The 22582-nt window shown below is 40.1% G+C and overlaps 2 protein-coding genes across 4 annotated transcripts in view; both read left to right on the forward strand.

The window, feature by feature from the left end:
* Nucleotides 1-6173, forward strand: part of LOC308491710 (trace amine-associated receptor 6-like) — a gene marked incomplete at its 5' end in the record, with an annotated part of 50544 nt that extends 44371 nt beyond the window's left edge. The window contains 2 exons of one of the 2 annotated variants that reach the window (XR_013992394.1): nucleotides 2009-2110; nucleotides 4027-6173. Coding sequence is in view for 1 of the 2 variants with exons in the window: in XM_081035705.1 (XP_080891831.1) it covers nucleotides 4027-4054 (28 nt within the window). The remainder of the gene's footprint in view (nucleotides 1-2008; nucleotides 2111-4026) is intronic. The other variant, XM_081035705.1, reaches the window with a different exon arrangement.
* A 710-nt stretch (nucleotides 6174-6883) lies between these two features.
* The window catches only part of STX7 (syntaxin 7), a 42427-nt gene continuing 26728 nt past the window's right edge, over nucleotides 6884-22582 (forward strand). Inside the window, exons 1-2 of one of the 2 annotated variants that reach the window (XM_081035736.1) lie at nucleotides 6884-7001; nucleotides 11863-12013. In XM_081035736.1, the coding sequence (XP_080891862.1) occupies nucleotides 11929-12013 (85 nt within the window). In that variant the 5' untranslated portion in view covers nucleotides 6884-7001; nucleotides 11863-11928. Of the gene's footprint in view, nucleotides 7002-7191; nucleotides 7549-11862; nucleotides 12014-22582 lie in introns of those variants that run through there. The other variant, XM_081035737.1, reaches the window with a different exon arrangement.

A 22582-nucleotide genomic window follows, 5' to 3' on the forward strand; every position in this document is an offset into this window, starting at 1 on the left:
CTCTCTTCACCTTGCTCTTGCTGCTCTAGAGTTACTGTAAAGCTTTATTATGGGGGGAGAGGGAATTGGAGAGATGTTATTTAAGGGCATAAATTTGCAACTAGTAGATTAATAAGTCTTAGAGATCTAATGCACAGAGTAGTGATTATAAATAATACTGTATTATAACCATCAAACTTGCTGTTAAAAAATGATTAAAGAAAGCAATTTAGGTGACACAAACAAGCTTTAACATTTCATGAAGTGGACAGTCTCCTTTCAGAGAACTGCAAAATGGGGCAGAAGGCAGGAAGGTTTCATAGAATAAAGAATAAAGGACAAGGAAAAGAAAAATAGAAACTATCTGATTGGCTGGGACCACATAGCCAACCTTGTTTGGGGTGAGAAGGCCCAAAGTTGATTTGGCGTTTGGAGATTGGCTGACTGGATAGACTGCGTTTCTGGTCAAGAGGAACATTTATAGGACATGAAAGTTATCTAAGTTTCAGTTTGCTGATGTGGCACCCCGGGCAGGAGTGGCGCCATCTTGGGCCTAGAAAGTTATTCCAATATTGCTAAGAGACTAGATCTTAATTATTTCCACCACAAAGAAGAAATGATAATTATCTGACATGATAGAGGTATTATCTAATACAACAATGACAATCATGTTGGAATATATAAATGTATCAAATCAACCTGGACACCTTAAATTTATACAGTGTTATATGTCACTTATATTTCAGTTTTTTTTAAAAAAAACATTAGTATGTAAAATTTTGCCTTAGACCTTTATTTTTTAGGAAAGTTGGATTAACACTTCTGTGAATTGTCTACTCTGAGGTTTTGCTAATTTTTCTAGTGTGATGTCTTAGGTTGGTTTCTCAAGATGGAGACACTGAAGGGGGGAACAAGAGAAGTTGGGAAGAATATTCAGAGGAGAAGGGGAATAAGAAAATGAGCAGAAGGAAAAGCTAAGAACGTAGGCTAGGCTGGAGACTAGCTTTAGTGCATCCCACAGAGAGTTCTGGAAGACAAGTTACACCACAGAGTTAGTTCGACCACAAGTCCTGGATTGATGTCAATGGGTCATTGATTGAGTCAGTAGGGTCAGGAAAGGTTGACTCCTGGGTGGGGCAGCTCCTCCTGAGCCAAAGGCAGTCTCCAGAGATGGCAGCTGTGATTTGTTCTTAGCTCATACAGCAACTGTAGTTTGGTTACAATGACAGTTAAAGGAATCTGATTGGGGAATCACTAGCATCCACTGCATGAGATTTGTCTTTCTTATATATGATAAGAGGATGTAAACCTTCTGTATTAGAGCTTGTAGATATTTTCTTTTCATTTGCCATTCTCTTTCACTTTGTTTATGATTTTAATGAAGAAATTATAAATTTTTATGTAAAAGGGATAAGAATATATCATCTAAAATATGCTACTTTGGCACAAAGATTATTTTAAGCTAAATATCTTTGAGATTCAACTGATAGGGGTTGGGAAGCCTTCTGAAGCTTCTTTTATCTGGCTAAAAGCAGCAACTTCTGGAAAACGAGGCGGCTGCAAAATTCCTCTTCAGAGAAGGTCTACTTTCAGAAGGGAGAACCCGAAAATCTACCCCAAATCCCTTCTCCAGGGAAGTTTTAAGACCACTCATACCTGTATAGACAAACATCATCACAAATTTCCTATCTCCAGTCTGTTCTCTTAAAATCCTATATGTCTTTCTTAGAGAAACCTATTTGTTTTTTCCCCAAAGAAGGCTTTTCTTCTCCCTATTTTCCCACTACTTAGGTATATAAACATCATTTCTAATCATTTGACAAAGCAGCTGCTTCTTTTGTTGGCTCTTATACTCATGTAAAATAAACCTTTTTATCCTGTTAATCTGTTTTTCCGTTAGTTTGATTTGTAAGCCCCAGCTACTGAACCTAAGCGAATAGGGGAAATTTTGTTTTTCCTCTCCTACGTGTGCTATAAATATAAATCAAAATCATTCTCTTAAGGTTTCTGCTTTCTTTGCCCTTTTCAGTCTAAGATAAGAAAACTCATTCGGGTAAAAGGAATATGACATAAGTTATAAGCTTGGATCTACTCAAAGAAATGAAGAGATTCAGAAATGAGACATATGAAGGTAAAATAAAATTTTCTCTCATTTTTAAATTGCTCTAAAAGATGGATGACATTTCACTAAAGAAGGCATATGGGTTTCAAATAAGCATATAAAAAGATATTCAACATCATTATGCAAATGAAATTAAAACCGCAATGAGATGCCACTACATGCCTGTTAGAATGGATACAATTAAAAAAAAATCTAATAATATCAAATGGTGAAAAGGATTTAAAGCAACAGCAATTCCCCATTCATTGCTGTTGGGAATGAAAAATGATACAGCTAAATTGGAAACAATTTGGCAGTCTTTTAAAACTACACATGTACAACCCAATAATCCCACTTCTAGATATTTACCCAAATGAATTTAAAACTTATAATTTTAACAAAACTTGTATGCAAATATTTATAGAAGATTTATTCATAATTTTCAAAAATGGAAACAATTAATAGGTGAATGTATAAATAGCTTTACATCCAAATAATAGAATTACTTATTCAGTCATAAAAAGAAGAAACTGTTAATTTATACAACAATGTGGATTTGTCTTAAGTGCATGCTGCAAATGAAAGAAGTCAGGTCCAAAAGGCTACATATCGTATGATTCAATTTATATGACATTCTGGAAAAGGCAAAACTCTCGGTACAGAAAACCAAGGGTTGGGGGAGGAGTTGACTAAAGATACTACAAAAGGGGATTTTAGGCAGATGATACTGTTCTTGTTCTGTATGGTACCGGGGTGACGAATAGATGACTCCATGCATTTATCAAAATTCCATAGAATTGTATACCATAAAGAGGGAACTTTACTCAAACTGGAAAAAAAAATCAACCAGGTGTGCTTGGTGAATCCCAGACGGAATGCAGACAATATGACGATTGAATTTGACTGCCATACAAACACGACTTCACTGATGGAAGTGGGGAAAAAATGCTGATCTTAGTAATTTGAAAAACATTGTAAGGCTAAAGACAAAAGCATTGTTTATAAACACTGTACTCAAGTTTTTCTCTCACCGGAGCGTGAGTTAGCAACTCTGAAACTACATTACATAAATAAGTAATTGAATTAGATAATGGGAGCTAGGTTCCTCACTGTTAGATAGAGGAAGTGAACAATAATGTAGCCGGGAAGGTTAGAATGAACCCTGTGAACCAGATTATAGTTGGAAATATCTATATGAACTCATACACACACACACACACACACACACACACACACACACATATGTATATATATGTGTGTGTGTGTGTGTGTATATATATATATATACAGATGAAATTATAGATACATGTGTATACATGAGTTAATATACTTACATTTATTTCTTAGCTCTGTGCACTGAGAAGGCATAGAAGCAATTGACACCCCAGTAGCAATGAGAAAGCTAGAGTACAAATCTTAGAATACAAATACCATTTTCCAGTGAAAGAAACAATGGCTTCATTGTAAAATGACTGATTTTAGAGCTAGAGCAGGGAAAATACAAGATAAGCCTGGAGCATCTTGTTGTACCAACAAGTAAGGAAGTGCTGGGGAACAGAAGGGGAGGGAGGCGCTGTCAAAAGGACACAGGAGCCAACTTGAAAAAATTCCCAGTGATGGGGAGGCAACTTACTACAACCGAAAGAATAAAATAAATATCCATAAATCTATACTGATATAAATAAATGATTAAAATATAAATGAATTTAGGAGAAAAGACAAATATTCCCTACAGAAGAATTGAAGAAAATAGAAAGTCACCTTTAAAACACAACAGTAATAACTGCTGTAGGCAAAATATACTAATGAATGCTAATCAGTGGGCAAAACTTTAAGGAAATGTAGCTTATGTTCATGGCTTCCAAGTATCTCTCTCCCAATATTTATTTACTGTGGTAGTTTAAACATACGTCCATAATTTTTTTTACATTTTTTTCATTCCACAGGTGGAACTCAGTTCTCTTGATTGAATAGAACAGAACTCAGTTCTCTTCTAATGAATATAGTATGGAAATGGGAAAATGGTAACTTCACATGGAGAAAACTCACAGACATCGTACTAACCAAGTGATCAAGGTTAACAGCAGCAGTCAAAGATCATGCAAGTATCATGTACCACAAACACTTTACCTCCATGGTATTCTTTCCAAAAGTCTATGACCCCGTCTAACCACGTGAAAACATCAGGCAAATCTAATTTGAGAACATTCTACAAAATTCCTGACTAGTAGTCTTAAAAAAGTGTCCAAGTCATGAGAAAAAAGGAAAGACTGTCATAGATTGGAGGAAACCAAGGAAGCATGCTGTGTAAATACAACGTGACATCCTAGATTGAATCCTGGAACAGAAAATCAACATTAATGGAGAACTAGTGAAATCCAAACCAAGTCATAGGTTCGTTGATATTACTTTACCAACATTATATATTTTTTTTTACTTTTAACAAATGCACCATGGGTATGGAAGATGTTAACATTAGAAGAACCTGTGTCAGGTGTGTATAAGAACTCTGTACTATCTTTGCAACTCTTTTGTAAGTCTATAATTATTGTAAAATAGTTTACTTTAAAATGAGGAGGGAGAGGGAACATATTCTAGTTAAAGGAGACTGCATGAGCAAAGCACAGAAATAAGACAACCTCTGCTGTGTGGTTGGACAGTTGGTGGGAGGAAGGGAGGAGCAGAAAGAGATGAAGAAGTTCTTTAGACTTGCATATTCCAAAACATAAATTTTCATGCAGGGGAGGGCAGGATCCAGATCATGTAGGTCCTTATACTCGTACATAAGGTTACCATATAACATCGCTTCTGAACTGGGACACTTTTGATAATGAAAGTGGGTGCTCTCTGCAGACAAGAGGCTGGGACAACAAGCATAGGCTGGGACTGTCCTAGAAAAACGGGACATATGATCACCTTTTTTATATGCTATAATAAGGGGCTTGGACTTGATTTTGAGAGCAATTTTTTCCACAATGTATATTCTGCAAGAACTTATAGCCATTAAGTATAAAAACATTCCACGGTCAAATACATTTAGAAAATACCAGGTTAAAGAAAGTTCTTCTTTTTTTTTACGGAACCACTTCTCAGAGCCTATAATTTACAAACATGCACTCTGAATCTTCAAGAATGTATTATACCATGGGTTTCCAGACCTTTCTCCATAGACACTCTTTCCTAATTCCTTTTCTCAACGTATACAACCCAGCCAGGACCCCTGCTTTTGTAAAGGAGTGCTTTTTTTTAAGGAGTACGTTTGGGGGCATGTTGCAAACATGGGGATGGCATGAAACCTGGAGTGATATTTTCGGATTTGTGCTTCAAATTCTCAGTGGTGACTCAGAAGATAATAAAGTCGAGTACAACCTGAGGTAGAGATGCCAATGAGGAGGCTATTGAAGTGGATCCAGACGCAGTGAGGGATAGAGAGTAGAGGGCACATATCAACAATATTTAGGAGGTAACATTAGAAATGAACATCCCGACCATGGCTTAAATGCCCATGTAAGATTTCTGTGGGATGCCTATTTATTACCTCTGTGTTTAAAAATCAGACCAACATCTGTTCTGTGCTTGACATATCACTAGGCACCTGTGTAGAAGAAAGAAAGAAAACAAGCAGATTGCAGAGGGAGCTCGGAGGTGCTCCAAAATAATCATTACAAAACAACTCTTGTTTATTAGGTATTACTTTAGCTGACTTTTAATATAGCACAGATTTAAGAAAGCATCTGTGTTTTCCCATTGTGTTTTAAATCAAAAACAAGCTTTCAGAAGTCAATCTGTACCTCTCATTTATCAATAAATTCATTCTGCTTGGCCAGCATGCCCACCTCTTTCTATTGGTCCCTCTTTACAGAGGCAGAGTGTAAGTTGCTGCTTATTATCACAATTACAGTGTAGTTTTCTTCAATAAAGATGAGAAATAGAAAATATCTCTTGCTCCCATTTCTCCGTTAAAAGTAGAAAAATGAAAGATAAACTGAAAGATTCTTGTGTTTCTTATCCCTGGCTGACCTTACTTATGTACGAAATGATTATGTATGTGTAATACCAAACAACCTAAAATTGGTTCAGGTGGTACCAATTCAAAATACTGTTGTTTTTTTTCCCACCTAAGTGCGTCTGGACTTTTGATGTTCTGATGATCTTTTCAGAAAATAGTGTTGCCTTAATATAAGCAAAGGCCAAGCCAATCTATCTTCTACTTAATTTGGTGAGGTATTTCTTTCACCTGAAGAAACTGATGCTTTTTTATCTAACAATGACATTATGTTTGAATATTATTATAACACTCTGTTCTTTTCAAACCGTATGAAAAATGTGTCCTGTCCTTCAAGGATGCTTGGAATGATTTGTACATGCTGTGAACACTTGTCTACTAAAGGAGCACATAAAGGTGACTCTTCACGGATTTTCCATTGTTCCTGCTAGGATTGTGCATTTGTGTCCCTCCTCCCCCCCTTTTTTTTAGTGGAGCTGTGAATATGGTCTACTGCAGAGTAAGGGGTTAGGAAAGAACACAGGCATGAGCTGATGGGGCGGGCTGCAGACATGCATCTGGAGAGGCCGGCATCACCCGATAAAGAAGACAGCTGCCCTCCATTCCCTCCTCGTTTTTTGCACGCAAGCTAAGGCGTTCCCCATCTGTATGTCAGGCCTCAAAAAATATCTGCCTTGCAATTTTGCTGATACCCCCATTCCTCAGCTTAGAACGAGGGGGCGGGAGAGGAGCGCGGTCACTCATCCCGCGGCCAATTGGAGGGAAGCGAGCCCCGCCTCCTTCCCGGGCTGTCCTGCGGGCATGCGCAGTGGGCGCCCTACCTCCAGCCCCCTTCAGTTTAGAGTCGTGTCTGGGGGCTCTGGGGCCTCTGGGTGCCGGTGGCCGGAGCAGGAGGAGGAAGCCGCGGAAGTTGGGGTAAGCGGCACCTGGGGGCGGGGGGGGGGACTGGCCGGGAGTCCCGAGGCGCAGTGTCCCGGGCTGCCGCGCCTCCTTGTTTGTACGCGACGTCAGGTGGCCGCCGCCCTGCGCGTTGCAGCCGGCGCTCGGGAGGCGGAGGGCGGGCGCTGCCCGGCTCTGGGAACCCCCGCCGCTCCCCACGCGCCCCGGCCCCGCGCGGGTGCGCGGCGGGGTCAGGCGGCGCGGCCCGGAGGCCCGGCCGGCCCGGCCGCCTCCCGCGGCCGCCGCCACTCGGGCGCTGGGGGCCGCGGTCCCTCGGGACCCGCCGGGGAGCCGACGCCGCCTGCCGCTCGGGAGTCCGGGCACCCACCTCGGCCTCGAGCCGGAGACGGACTGACCGCTTCCTCTTTTGAACTCGCGGATTTAGAAAACGCATTTTCAAGGTCTCTTCCCGGCTGTGGAGGCACTGAAATCCTACGGCTGGAGTCAAGGGACCACAGACGTCCCTTCAGGGACTCATTGCTGCTTTTCTATGTGGCTTGGCAACGCTGGCTGGATCCTCTCCGTACGTGTCACTAATTGCTTTATGCAAAGATCTTCAAAAACACAGGAACTATTTCGAGATGCCGCCCCCCTCTTGTTTTTCAGGTTACTTTCCTTAAATTCAGACGTGGAGAAAAAAATAACGTCGCTTTGCTGGTTAAATGCTCTCTAGTGTTTTCTCTCAAGTGTCTTGTCGTTTGCTTGGCTCTTACTTACGTTCCCTTTTTGTTTCATTCCGGTAAATGTATGTATAAACCTGCACAGAATCTGAAAGAAAAGGAAATGAGCATGAAGTACGTACGGTTCTGTTTAGCAAGCCTGGGGGTGCACGTGTCTTCTGAGGGGGGGCGGCCTGAGCCTCACCCGGGCACCCACCCGTCGCAGGGTTACACTGTGCACTGGGACGTGAACACACCTCTGCTTTCCGGGCCACTTGGACACGTTTGTCTCAAACCCCTTGGGACAAGTTGAGAATCATGCCCTGGTGTCAAAGTTGCCGTAGAAGTTACTATGATGCCGTGTTGGCTCATTAACGTCTGCATCACTGTTCTTCAGATATTTTACTTTGGCTGCTCCCCATAACAAGGTCAAACCTCCTGGTGGTTAGGGTTACAAACTTGAGCCAAGTGCTGGCGGTTGAAAAATGTGTAAAACCTGAAGTAAGTCTGAGTCAAGTTTGCCGCGATTCTATTTAATTTGGAAACTTGGCGTATCGGAAGGGTGAAAAGTAATCCTTTGTATTGTGAGCTAAAGCCAAATAATATCATATTTTAACAAATGGAAGGGCTGAGATAAAGAACGTGGTTAATCTAGTTGATCTAGAGAATGCTCAGGTCCGTAGAGTAATCACCCTTCCATTCCTGGAACCTCTGCCCTGCACCTGACGCTGAATTCCAAGGTTCTCTCATTTATATTCCAGAGGTGGGGGTAGCTAATAAGCAATATACTAATTAGATCATTTTAAATGGTGATTAGCACTATGTATGATACAGTCAGTTAGAGAGATCAACAGATTGTGCCAGGGGTGGTGACATCTCACTTCAGATGGGAGTGGTCACCGAAGGCTTCCCTAGCATGTGATGAGACCTTGCTGGGAAGAAATGAGCCAGTCCCATGGAGGTCATGGGAAGAGTTTTCTAGGGACAGGAAATGGCACCAAACACAGGCCTCAAGGAAGCAATTAGCCTGGGACGTTCAGGATCTGAAAGAAGGTGCTGGAATTCAGTGTCTTAGAAAGGGTGATATTTACCCTCAAAGTGTTGTGTGTTTTTAGGAAATAGGTACCTTTATTCAGTCATTCTACAAATATTTATTAAGCACCTATTATATAGCCAGGTACTGAGAATACAGCAGTCAACAAAATAGACTGCCTGCCCCTCATTAATTGGTTTATAGAAAGACCTTTAAAAACACATAATATATTTCAAGATGCCTCTTTTTCTTGTTTTTTTAGGTTATTACTTTCTTTAAATTCAGATATAAAGAAAAAAAAAAACATTTGCTTTTTCTGTCAAATGCTATATTTTGACAGAAATGTATTTTCACACTTTGGGACATGAGGTGGAGGGAAGGCCAGTTCTTCACGCTGGTCCTCATACTTAAGAAAGTGAAACTGACTTTTTCTGTTGCTTTGTGTATAGATGTGTTTGTGCATATGGATGGAGGGCCCATCTAAGAGAGTACATAAATAAGAAAAGGAACATTTCCTCATTCGCTGTGTTTGTGTTGGCTGTGTGCCAGTTTTTCTAGAGCTCTAGTTGATAGAAGGAAAGGAAAAAGAAAAATGTCACTGAGCCAGCAGAAAATGGTCTCTATCCATACAGTAGAATATTATTTGGCAATAAAAGGAATGAAGTATTGATTCGTGCTGCACTATGGATGGAATTTGAAAACATGCTAAGAGAAAGAAGCTACAAAAGAACATGTATTACATAATTCCATTCAAATGAAATGTGCAGAATAGGCAAACCTATGAAGACATAAAGTAGATTAGTGGTTGCCTACAGCTCAAAAGGTTGGAGAGAAAGGGGAAGTGACTGCTAATGGGTATGGGCTTTATTTTTAGGGTAATGAAATGTTCTAAATGTGATGTGATCGTTGCACAACTTTGTGAATATTTTCAAACTCCATTGGACTGTACACTTTAAATTGGTGAGTTGCATGATATGTGAATTATATTTCACTAAAGCTCTAAAAAAAAAAAAGAAAAGATGCAGGATTTAGAAATCCAGTTGGTGGTTGGTAGGATGCTTGGGATGGTGTTGGTCTCATTGAATCCCCAGGCCCAGCCTTGTTCTGTGTGAGCCCCAGCACTTCAAATGGCTGCAGGCCCAAGTCCAAGGCTACCTGGAAGGAAGTTTATTCCTGCCACTCTGCTGCAGTAATTCTGCTGTTTGAGTTGAGGTTTGATTTTACTCTTTTATGAAGTTGGCTTTGGGTCTATAGGTCTTGATGAGGTCCAGAAGGCTCAGAATAGATAAATTGGACTTGTGGATTGATGAAGGAGAGTGGAGAGCATGTAAAAGTGCCCAGGAATTCCAGGGTGGCCAGGCACATTCCACGGTGCACCAGAATTTCAGGCATGGAACCAGTACTGTTTAGCCATCTTAACAGTCAACTGCTGCACATTCTGCCAGCACTGACCCTTGGAACAAAGACACCTATTTCCTTGTGGCCTCTTCTCCCCTACCAGAAATCTCCAGTGGTTTCTTATCGCAACGTATTCAAACCAAACCTAGCATCCAGGGCTCGCCCTATTCTGTGACATTAGCTTTGTGTGGTAGCCAAGCATGGGTAGCTTTGGAACCAGAGCCCTGGGATTGAATCCCACCTCCACCTGGTGGGTGGGTAGGGTTACCTTTCCAGTTACTTAATCTTTATAAGCCACAGAATTTGCTTATCATTAAAACAGTTTATTGGCTACTACCTATTTTAAAGGGGAGATTTTAAAAATGTAGACAGTCTATGTGAAATGCTTTTCACTTCACAGATGTGCAATAAATGTTAGATCATCCCTCTCTCCTTCTTTCTGTGTTATTTCTCACTTGCCCCAGCCATGAATCATCTGACGCAGGGTTGACCAGGAACTTTGACACCCTGTGGTTGCCCTCTCCACGTGTTCTGGGTATATCCACCCCAGGCTTTATGTCTTTGTCTTTGTTTGATACCAGGCATACTCAGGTATCCAAGTCTTATGTTTTTGTTTCATAAGTTTTTTTAGATAGCGACAATAGTGATATTTCCTTTTCATACTCCCTGTCATTTCCGCCTAGCACGTGACCTTTTACTAATTTGTGTTGCTTCTGTTGTTCTTACATTATTAACTTTATTCTTTCTCCTAAACGATACACTTGATTTGGGAAGATACTTTATCTTTGTTGTTTTGTTTATTTGCTTACAACTCCCAAGTGCTTCTTTGAATGGTGGGCAGGTAGCAGAGTTGGATTACAAGTTGACCTCCTACAACTAACTTTGCAGTATTCAGTGCACACTCAGCGAAACGATAGTGTAGGAATAGTTGAAATTCTTTGTTGGGCATGGTCCTATACATAGGATACCCCTTTTCATCCTGTCTTTGCAAACTGAATGGTGTGGGGTGGATTGAGAAGAAAAGAATTTCACCTTACCTCCTCCCGATAGCAGTATCCCAGCTTAGCTTCCTATTCTAAGACGCTGGCTTCTGGATGAGGAGAGTTGTTCTCCTTGCTCTGTTAGGAAGGTATATGTAGGATGAGCATTTTACAGGGCATTCCTTTTTTTTTTTCCTCACTTGTTGACTTTGCTCTTTCAAATTTGACCTTCTTTCCCATTAAAATTACAGAGCCATTAATCATATGTTCCTGAGCTGTTCCTACGTGTGTTGAAGTAGATACAGTAGTGAAATTTCTCAGGATAGCCTGAGTCTATTTTCCTTTTAATAAATATTTAAATACCTGTCTGTGCCAGGAATTGTTTTCAATGTTAAATGTTGGAGAAAGATAAATGGCATGTGGGGCCTGCCTTATAGTTGCTTGCAGTTTAAAGAGAAAATATAGAAACAATTAAAACTATACACAGAAAAGGGACTTAATATAACTCTTCCTTAGTGAGACAGAGAAGTTCAAAGGGAGTGTACAATTTGAACCATATTTTGTTTTAACATGTTTAACTCAGTTCTGTCCTTTAAAGTTTAGTTTTTTTTGACAGACATAAGCATTTTACTATTTGTTGTGCCCCTTTGATAGATTTCTACCCTGTTGGTTAATCAAGTTTGTACTTGTGACTTCCCAAATTGACTGGAAAATGTAAGCCAGTAACTAAAAATACAATTATGTGACTTTTCTTTTAAATCACATAGGTGACTGCTTAGCAAACTGCGCAGCCCATCAACATCTGATGAAATTAGTGCACAAGCAAATCAACCATGTCTTACACTCCAGGAATTGTTGGAGACTCCACCCAGCTGGCCCAGCGTATCTCTTCCAATATCCAGAAGATCACACAATGTTGTGAGTTGAGTTTTCAATTGACTTCACTGTTTGTTTTCAATTCTTTTTTTTTTTTTTTTTAAAGATTTTATTGGGGATGGGGAACAGGACTTTATTGGAGAACGGTGTGTCAATCTTAGTTGTGGAGGGCGCAGCTCAGCTCCAGGTCCAGTTGCTGTTGCTAGTTGCAGGGGGCACAGCCCACTATCCCTTGTGGGAGTCGAACCGGCAACCTTGTGGTTGAGAGGACATGCTCCAACTAGCTGGGCCATCTGGGAGCTCAGCGGCAGCTCAGCTCAAAGTGCCATGTTCAATCTTAGTTGCAGGGGGCAGAGCCCACCATCCCTTGTGGGACTTGGGAATTGAACTGGCAACTTTGTAGTTGAGAGCCCACTGGCCCATGTGGGAATCCAACCGGCAGCCTTAGGAGTTAGGAGCACAGAGCTCTAACCTCCTGAGCCACCGGGCTGGCCCTGTTTTCAATTCTTAACTGAACTTGGTGGAGATTTATAAAAGGACAACTACTGGGAGAGAGAGGGGCGTTTCTCTAAACAGATTTTAAAAGGCTAGAACTCTTTGGAATGAATATAAGAATTGATTACATGAGAAGAGATAACACTTAACTGCGTTTTTCTTTAGAGCGTCAGGCACATAATAGCACACAATTTCATTAATGCAATTAAGATTTTAAAAGGTTGATACTTATGTTTGCTTTAAAGGTATCTGGTTCTAGATGAGAGTAATGAGACTTGTTGACTTAATCTCATAGCTTTGGAACTGGGAAGCACTATCAAAATTTTAAAGAACATATGTTTATTAGAAATAAAATCTGACTGGATAGACTAATTTTGTAAAGGCTAAATATATGGCACATTATTAAGGAGCAGGGAAGAACTAAGGAGGAGGCATTTTTATCTATTGAGGCAGTTATACAAGATAACTACTATCTGGATTCCCCACAAGTCATGCTTTGCTACAACTGTCAAAGGCAGAATACTAGTAGACTGATCCAACGTGGTGTTTTATTAGAAATTATTACTCCTCAGGATATACATAAGAACAAAAAAAAAGTCACTGTAGCAGATTTGAGCCTGCAGATTTTACCTTATTTTTTTTTTGTTCCTGAATCACACCTAATCACAGACCTGGATGATTCTAGTCATCTTGTGGCCAGTATTTTGGCCCTCTGGGCATTACATGAACTCTTTTAGAGTGTTAGTATAGTTTCATTCTTCAGTCTGCTTCTTTAAGCCTCCTCTCTTTACCAAGATGCTACCACACTGAGGAAATAAGGAACATTTTCAGATAACCAAAGTGTATTTCTTTATCTAATCAACTTCCCAACAGTTATTACTCTCTGTGAATGATTTAAATGAGATGTCAGTGTGTTTTGGGACAAAGGGAGTAAAATTAAATTACAGGTGGTTCTAAAAACACGCCACTGTGCACAGCTGTGTAAAATAACCCTTATTCTTATTTGGGTTAATTCTTTTTGTTTTCTTTGGCTGTTCTTAGAGGAGCAAGGCAGTGAAGAGAGGCGTCATGTTGTCCACAGCGGGGACTATAGGAATAGTACCTCAAGGATTGTTCCTATTAGTCCCGGGGCATAAGCACTGGCTCCCCTCTGTCCTTCTGGCTTCATACCTGTTCTGATGATAGCCACAAGGGCCTCTTCTTTTTGTAGCTCCCTTGCTGCTGCTTAGAAATAGTGCTGGTCTGTCTCAGGCTACCTGTGTGTAAATCAAGAGAGCTTATAATTTTAATTCACCTGTGTGGGAAATCAGGACCATTAAGTAAGAAAAGAGGCCAAGAGACCTTCTTCCAAAGAATAGGGCAGGCCTCCTCCAGCGAAATGGTGTCAGAAGTTTTGGGAAGAAGGAGAAATAGCTGTGGTGTGCTGAGGTTATAGAGGCAGTAAGCACTTAGTGGTATGAAATCTACATGGATCAGAGAGTGTATGTGAGCTTGAACTGACAGGAAGTAAAGCTTAACTTAAATCAGGTCATGTTCCCTGAGAAAGAGATCAGTTGATCCAGCCAGATGAGAAGTGATAAATTGAGCCAGAGTTGCATATTTGTGGCATAGTTGGTAGCTAAGTATGTGGCTGCATTACAGTTCAGGGCAGTCCTGGAGTACTCGCGAGAGTGGTGATGAGACCTACAACTGTGCTTGTGAAGACCTGCTAAGATGAGGAGTGTTCAAGCACGAGAAGGTACAATCACCACCTTCAGATATGTGAAGCGCTGTCTTCTGCAGAACTCAAGCAGCATATTCTGCGTGATCAGAAAGCCCTCCACAAGTGAACGGACTCTATGGGAGTCAGATGTTGGCTTGAGAAGGAATAAAAACTTTCGAATAAGCCAGGTTGTTCAGGGATGGAGTTGCCTACCTCAGGCGGAGTGGATCCCGGCTGTTAAGTGACCAGACTGTGGTGGTCAGATACTCCTCAGGTCTGTTATTAAGAGTTTTAAACACTGGAATCAGGCTTCAGACTCGGTGACTCTTGATTTTGACAGTCTGTGTTTATTCATGCCACAAATCATTTACTGAGCACCTTCTACTTGCTAGTCACCATTCCAGACCCTGGGAATCCAGCAGTAAACAAGATCCCTGTAGCTCTCTTCTCCTGTAGTTTGCAGTGTAAGGAGAAACAGCGGGTAAAAAGAATAAATTAATTAATGAACAACATGATTTCCTCTGAAGAAAATAAAATATGAGAGCAAGAGAGTAGGGGGAAGCTGCCTTCACTTAGATGGTGCCCTGAGTGAGGATGAGAAGGGGCTGGGAAAGAAAGAGCGTTCAGATGGAGGCCACAACTTTTTTTTATTTAAAAAAATAAACAGTCCAGAGGAGCTTGGTGTGTTCAGAAAATAGAAAGCAAAAAGTAAAATAAAAAATCCAATGTGGCTGAAACACAGCACTTCAGGCAAGAGTGGCCGCCAGGAATGAAATCAGCACACAGGCTGAGCAGATCACCTAGAGCCTCGGAGGCCGTACGGGGAGTTTAGATTTCACTCTGAGAGGCAGGAGGAGACCTAATCAGATCTGCACCTTGAAAAGATTCCCTTGGCCGCTGCTTTGGGGAACTAGAAGGGGGACATGCTAGCCATCACAGGGGTCTGATGAGAGAAATGGCCGCTTGCACCAGGTGGTGGCAGTGAGGACAGAAATGACGGATGCTCTTTAGAAGCAGAGGCAGCAGCACTTCCTGATGGATGTGGGTGGACTGAGAGAGAGAGAGAGGGGAGTCCAGCATGACGCCATGGCTTTTGCATTGAGCAGCCACGTGGTGGTGGTGACTGTACTCAGATGGGAAGGTCTGCGCTTCAGGAGAAGTGAGAAGAGTTTTGCTTTGCCAAGAACTTTTTTCTTTTTGAGTTGAAAAGTAAAATTCTTCATTTAACCCCCAACTCTTCCCATCCCAGTTCCCACCCCAAAGGTAAACACTAATTACAGTCTAGTAGATATCTATAATTTGTATATATATATATGTTAGGTTGTATTACCTTTTTTAAAAAAATTATTTTTTTATTATTAGTTTCAGGCGTATAAAACAATGTAATAGTTAGACATTTACACCCCTCCGCCAAGCTACTACCCCCCTGACATCCTATATAGCTGTTGCAGTTCCACTGACTCTATTCCTATGCTGTACTCCACATCCTGTGACTAAATATATATTAAATTATAGTTGCCGTTCATTATTATTCAGCTTCAGGTGTTCAGTGCAGTGGTCAGGCACCTCCACTGCCCATGAAGTGGTCTTCCTAACAAATACCATATGATCTCACTTACATGTGGAATCTAAAGAATAGAATAAATGAACAAACTAATCAGAAACAGTCTCAGAGACATAGAGGAAGAACTGAGGGTTGCTAGGTGGGAGGCAGGTGGGGAGGAGGGAGAAGGTGAGGGGATTAGGAAGCACAAATCGGTAACCACAAGATGGCCACAGGGACACGAAAGACAATTTGGGGAATATGCTCAATAATGTACAGATTTTATAGGGTATCCGATGGACACTTGGCCAAGTAAATTTTGAGATGTTTTTTAAACATCTAAGTGAAAATGTCAAACACCTGTTTTTAGATACATGAATTAAGAGATCAGTGTGTCATCAGAATATAAATGGCATTTAAAACCATGGGTATAAAATAATAACAAAAGAGTGAATAAAGAGAAGAGGGCTGGAGTATTAAAAAATGTAGAGGTCAGAAAGACCAGAAGAAAGCAGAATAAAGAATCAGAGGAATGACCAGTGAGATAACAAGAAAATCAGGATACAATAGATTTCCAGACAGCAAAATAAATAAATAAAAATAGTGTTTCAAGAGTGAAGGAGGCATCATCTATGTCTGTTGTTGCTGAGAGACTAAGATAAAAGCAGATTATTGGATCAGGCGAACTGATCCAGGTTCCACGTGTAGATGAGAAAAAGAGGAAGAAGGACCAACCCATTTCATGTAAAGAGACTTCCCAGAAGCCTGTTGACCTCTGCTTATATTATTGACCAGAATTTATGTAGTCATGTGGCCACACCTCGCTGCGGGGAAGGCTGGATTGCCACGTGCTCACTAAGATTGGGGGTTGTTGCTTCATTTGAGAGAGAAGAGAAAAATCCATACTTAGTAGGCAGCTGGTAGATTCTGCCATGGAAATAGAAAGAGGGTCAAAGAAAGGGTTGCATTTTTCCACCACAAAAAGGAGATTCTAATGAGTATACGTATTTGTAATAGAAATGTCTCTGAAGACTAGAGGGGAAGGGGAATGGATCTTTAGTGTCTGCTTCACCTTTCATCCACTGTGCAGAGTCCTGTGGTGTAGACAGGGAACATGGTGTGTGAAGATGGGGAATTCCTGTCTGAAGGGACTATTTATAAACAAAATAGCAGGCAAAGGACCTGCATAGAGAATGGGAAGGAAGGCTGATGGAAATTTATGGAAAGGAGAGAAAGTGATTACTTGTAGTTTTGACAAGGTTGAGTATTCATTTGAGATTTGGGGACATGAATTTAGTGAAACCAGTCATCACTGTGTATTTTTTCTAGTTCTGAGATTCAGTGTCTGAATGAAGGGAAGTTTAGATTTAGATAGACTTAGTTTCTGTTAAAAATGTAACCTAGTATCCAGCGTGTGTCACTGATACGGGCTGTGAAGATATCACAGGGAAGTGAAAGGCAGAAGTGTGAAATTTCAGTTCACCTTCCCCCCATCTGGTAATGCTAATAATACTGGGTGTGATTGAATAAAATGGTACTTGGCACCACATTTAGGTGCTCTCTTCACACTACATTTGCATATTTGAATTTGTGTCTGTACAAATGACCTAGTTTTACAAAAGAAACCTAAAGGGAGGATGTAAGTAAGGTAATAATACCCTGTAGTTAGAACATGTGCGTCTGTTCAACTAAAGCTAAAGTCTTTCTGATCACTGCAGTGGAGGTTTATTTTCATATTAGTTTTGATATAGATCAATGAAAACTTGCAAAATATTGAGTTGTATGGTTTAGTTTATACCAAAAAAGAAAATAGCAATCAAAAAGATTTTTGATTCTTGGAGAAACCCAAGGATAACATTTAGTAAAATTGGAGAACTGGAGTTTGGGGTGTATTTTTATTGTCGTTTTTTTAACTAGTATTATATTCTGGCAGTTCTGGTTTGCAAAGAATAGCGTAAATGAAAGAAACTGTACTTAAACTTTTTCTCCTTAAACTACTTTTTGTTAAAAATGTAGTCTTACCAATTTGCTTTACCAGCGAAGTATTTCAACCATATTACAGTAATGTAATTTATATCAAACAAAACATTTAAAGAGGAATATTTAAGCGTAAAATATATTAGACAGAAAAAAGATTATATTAAAATGACTTTTTAAGAATAAGGAAGAAATAGGTATAACAAACTGGAACTTTATTAGGGATTTCTCTGTGGAGCATTTAAAATGATTAAGACAATGTCTTTCTCCAGAGAGAAAATGTCCTGTTGACTCTATCACGGAGTCAGCAGGGGATTTATCCGCCTGGGGCTCCATCCTTTGCCCGGGGCACAGGTGGTATTCTGTTACTGGCCTCCGCATGGCATCCAGTCTTTCTCAACCCAGTGCTCTAGGCACCCATTCCCAGTGGACTGGAGTTGGCATGTAAATTAAACTGTTTGTTATCCCAGGTCTAGAAAACCATCATACACCAAAGAAATGCTTCGATTTAATTCTCAAGCTCTGGCTTGAGATGTTCAAAAGGAACATTTTTATTAGCAGTATGTATCTGGAAATGAGACATACACCCATTTCCTCTTTATCGTCTGTATTTTCTTTGAGACAGACTCCTCCCAGTGATGTGTATAGTAGTACAAACATAAGCGAGCCTTTGTGGGTTGACATGGCTGAGCCTGTTCTATAACGTAAACCAGAGGAGGGTGTTTTCACAGGGGCCATTCCTCTTCGCACAAACACAAACAAGATAGGAAAATGTATTCAGGACAAGAAGACACACAGAAAGAACTCATGTTTTTGATAGAAGCAGAGTAAATATATTGAACTCCATAACATAATTAAAGATGTTTTTTTAACTTTTAAAAAAGGATGTATTTTTAGATGTATAGTAGTACACCAATTGCTAGTCTGTAGCTCAGTGAATTATCTGTTACAACACCACACATGTCAAGAAATTGAACAGATATTACAAGAGCCCTGAAGCCCTCCTCATGCTTATACCCCTCCCCTCCATGCTCTCGAAAGGGAATCAGTGTCCTGACTTCTAACATCATCAGTGATTAATTATCTAATAGAATCAAGTAATATGTTTTATATTGGACTTCTTTCTCCAGTTATGTTGGTGCAGTTCATCCATGTTGTATGTAGCTGTTGGTCATTTGTTTTCGTTACTGTATAATATTCCATATTCAGACATAGCATAATCTGTTCATTCTTTCTACGGTTGATGGACATTTGGATCTGTTTTTGTTTTTTGTTATTATGAACAATGCTGAATATTCTTGTATCTTTTTTTGTCTCATGTGTACCTAGGAACTGGGTCGCTGGGTCATAGGACATGTGTATGTTCAGCTATAGTAGATACAGCTGTGCAGTTACCTAAAGTAGTTGTACCAGCTTATACGTTCACCAGTCGGTGTATCAGAGTTTGTATTGGCTCCAATTGCTTGCCAACATTTGGCATTTACGTTTTTGCATTTTACCAATTTTAGCCATCGTTGTAGCTCATGGTGATTTATATTGCAATTTCCTGATTTGAATCAGACTTTTCAGACTATCACTGAGTTAGGAAAGTCAATGAGACGATAGGAAAAGTTTCTAATAAAGCATGCTATATGTGTGTGCATGCACATTTCCTGAAATCAGATCCAAATAGCAGTGTGACCTTGCATACGCTGTTTAACTTCCTAGGACATGATCTCCTTATATATTTATTTTCTGCGACTGGATTGTGGGCTTCCACCTTTAACAGGCTGTGATTCTAACCAAAGTGTTAAAGAATCCTGAAAGTTCTTCTAATACATGTAGGATCATTCTCTTTGTTGTTATAAAACCAGTTGCCATATCTGAATCCGTAGTGCATACTTTTAAAGTCCCATAATAGAAACAGTCATTCACAAGACCATCTAGAGTTCCGCTAAGACCTAGGTATTATTTCTAAGTATTGAGAGGTGGGAGAGTTACAGTCAAAAGGGATTCCAGTGTAAGTCGTGTCAGAATTAACTAAGTGAATTGAAGGAAATTGATAAATAGAAATGATAACAGCTGACCATGAAACATAGTCCTTGAGATAAAAATTTCCCATACAAGCATATTACAGTAAGTCTTCCCACCCATGCTATGAGAAGTCTGGCATTTGAGTATTTTTTTTATTTTTATTTTTTTTAAGAATAATCTGAAGGAGGAAGATAGGGTGGCTAACAGCCTTTGGAAAATGAGCAAAGTACATCCATTGGTAATATAAAGTATACACATTTAAATTTTTCAGTTCAGGAATTTTCTGCTAATATGCATTATTTATCACATGTATGTGTGTGTGTGTGTATGTGTGTGTGTTTTCCTGATTTTGAAGGCAGAACTTTCTAGAGAGGCATAAAATGTGTGAACTTTAGCTCATGCTATAAAGGTTAAGAGAAGGTGACTGAAAAATGTTTATGTTGAATCTTCGTTGTTCCATTTTTTTATCCTACAGATTAAAGCTGTTAGTCCAACACAGACTTGTTTAGAGTTGAAAAAAAGACTGTTGGTTTGTCTGCGTTGCAACTAGCTTCTCATTCCTTGTTTATTATAAAGGATCAGTGCTTGACTCTTGTCCCCATAAGGTTCATAGGACTGTGAGATGAAATACAGTCTATATAGAAATATGAGCCCTTTTGTTACTTATGAGAATGAATACAATTCTTTTAGAGTCTGTTTTTTTTTTTTTTTTTACCTTCACTCATGATTGCACAAAGGGGAAGCTAATAGCGACTTCTCTTTTTTGGTGCTAGGGCAAGCTTTTCTTGAAAAAAAGAACCTCAGTCCTGAGCAGTTAATGTGAATTTACTGGAAATGTGTGTATTTACCCAGGAAGTGGGGATACTTTTTTTTTCCTAGGGTGGAAAACTTGTGTGTTCTCTTTGTCTCTGTCTTTCTGTCTCTCTCTGTCTCTCTCTCCATCACTCACTCCCTGCCTCTTCCTCCTAAAATGCTGTTACATAGATCCATCCAATTGATCAATTGGATCAATCAATTGATCACATAGATCTACTTCTAGTATCACACATCTGAAAATACTTGGGTTTTTTTCCCTTGAGGAGAAAAACTTCAGTAGCTTTGATTTCATTGCTGTGGTTTTCTGCATGCCTGCGGTGTTGACATTGAACAGAGATAGGTATGGAAATTAATGTGCTATCCAAGGGAATTTAACAGAGAGCGACTTTTTCTTCTCTCCAGTGACTTCTACACAGCCAGACACGAATGCTGTTTGTGACCAAATAAACCCTTTTTGTTTTATAAATTAAAACTTTCAGATATGGCTCCAAGGTGCTTCAAGGAACTTTATCCCTCAGTGCCCCTATCTACTCAGTGAGTCGTCTGCATGCCTCTGCCCTGAACCTGCACTTTCTTACTCTTGGTTCCAACCCCAAACCCCAGTCCCCTGTCTTCATTCTCCACATTCAGTCTAAGTGCTACTGGTTCGACTTGCCAGATGTGTCCATTTCTCTCCAACTCTGCTGTTTCCACCCAGGTCCAAGCCGCTGCTATTTCTTCTTTACATGACTGCAGCCTCCAAATTGTCCTCCCGGCTTCCATTCCTGCCTATCTACAGCCTGTTCTCCACTCTGGTGAATAGTAACCACACCGTTGCTAAGGTGAGCTTTTACAACTGTAAAGAAGACCATGTTGTCACACAGCTCAAAGCTCCACACTGACTTCCAGTGGCACTTACAATTAGACGTCAGTCTCGCCCTTCCCACAGCATCCTCCAGGGTCTGATTCTTGCCCCTACCTGGCATCTCCTACCACTTTCCCCCGGCAGCTGCAACATTCCTGCCACATTGGCCTTCTGCTTCTTGAACCGTCCTCTCATCATTCTTATCTCAGGGCATTTGCACCTGCGCCTCTTCTGCTTCACACATCTTCCCAGATCTCCTCCACGTGACTGGGTCCTCCTTGGCATGCAGTTCTCAGCCCAAAGGTTATTTCCTTAGCGATGTCTTCCCTGACCCATCATTTTGTCTCCTCCAGTTACTGTTTTTCTCATGAACCTGTTTTATTTTTATAATGCCATTTATCAGTCATTATTTACTGAGTTTTATTTGCATTCCCTACTAAAATGTCAGTGCCTTAAGAGAAAGGGCTTAATGTATCTGTTCACAGCTCTGTCTATACTGTAAGAACAGTACCTGGCTTGAGTCAGCCCTCAATAAAATTGGAATGAATGAGCTCAAGTAGCTTGCTCAGTGTATTTAAACTACATTTATCTATTTTCAAAAAGTGAGGTAAGTGTGCCATTGGATAAATGCTTATTTTTCTTTCCTTTGACTTTATGGCAGCAGTCTACTCTTATTCATTTGGTAATAAGATGCTGGCTTGTGAATTTTTTTTTATTTCATCTTTTAGTCTTTATATATATATTTTAAGTGCCAACATTTTTTTTTAACCTGGTCTATAATCTCTGCTACGCAGGGAATCATGTCTTTATGAATGATATTCCTCAACGGCTGTGTATACAGAGGCTAATTAAGGATTTGTTGGCTGACAAAAGCTAACACAGAAAATTTCAGAAAAGAGAATGTTGTGATTCCAGCATGTGACACTGGAAGGAAGACTATTGAATAAGATGGGAAGCTCTCCTATGTCCTGACTGCAATGTAAAATTACCTGAATGAAGAAGAAAGAAGACATATAAAGAAATCTTAAAGGAAAGGCACATTACCTTTTTGTGAATTCAGTTCTTAAAAAGAAACAGTTATTGAATGTGAACAATGGGAGAGGAATGAGAAGGGTAAAGAGATCACGTGCAGCACTTTCAAAGTACTGGGAACACTTCATGTGGCGGGGGCGGGGCCGGGGGTGGGGCAAGGATTGCTGCTTCATATAATTGAAGGGTTGT

This window comes from Rhinolophus hipposideros (assembly GCF_964194185.1).
Source record: "Rhinolophus hipposideros genome assembly, chromosome: 3".
In the NCBI taxonomy this organism is placed as follows: Eukaryota; Metazoa; Chordata; class Mammalia; order Chiroptera; family Rhinolophidae; genus Rhinolophus; species Rhinolophus hipposideros.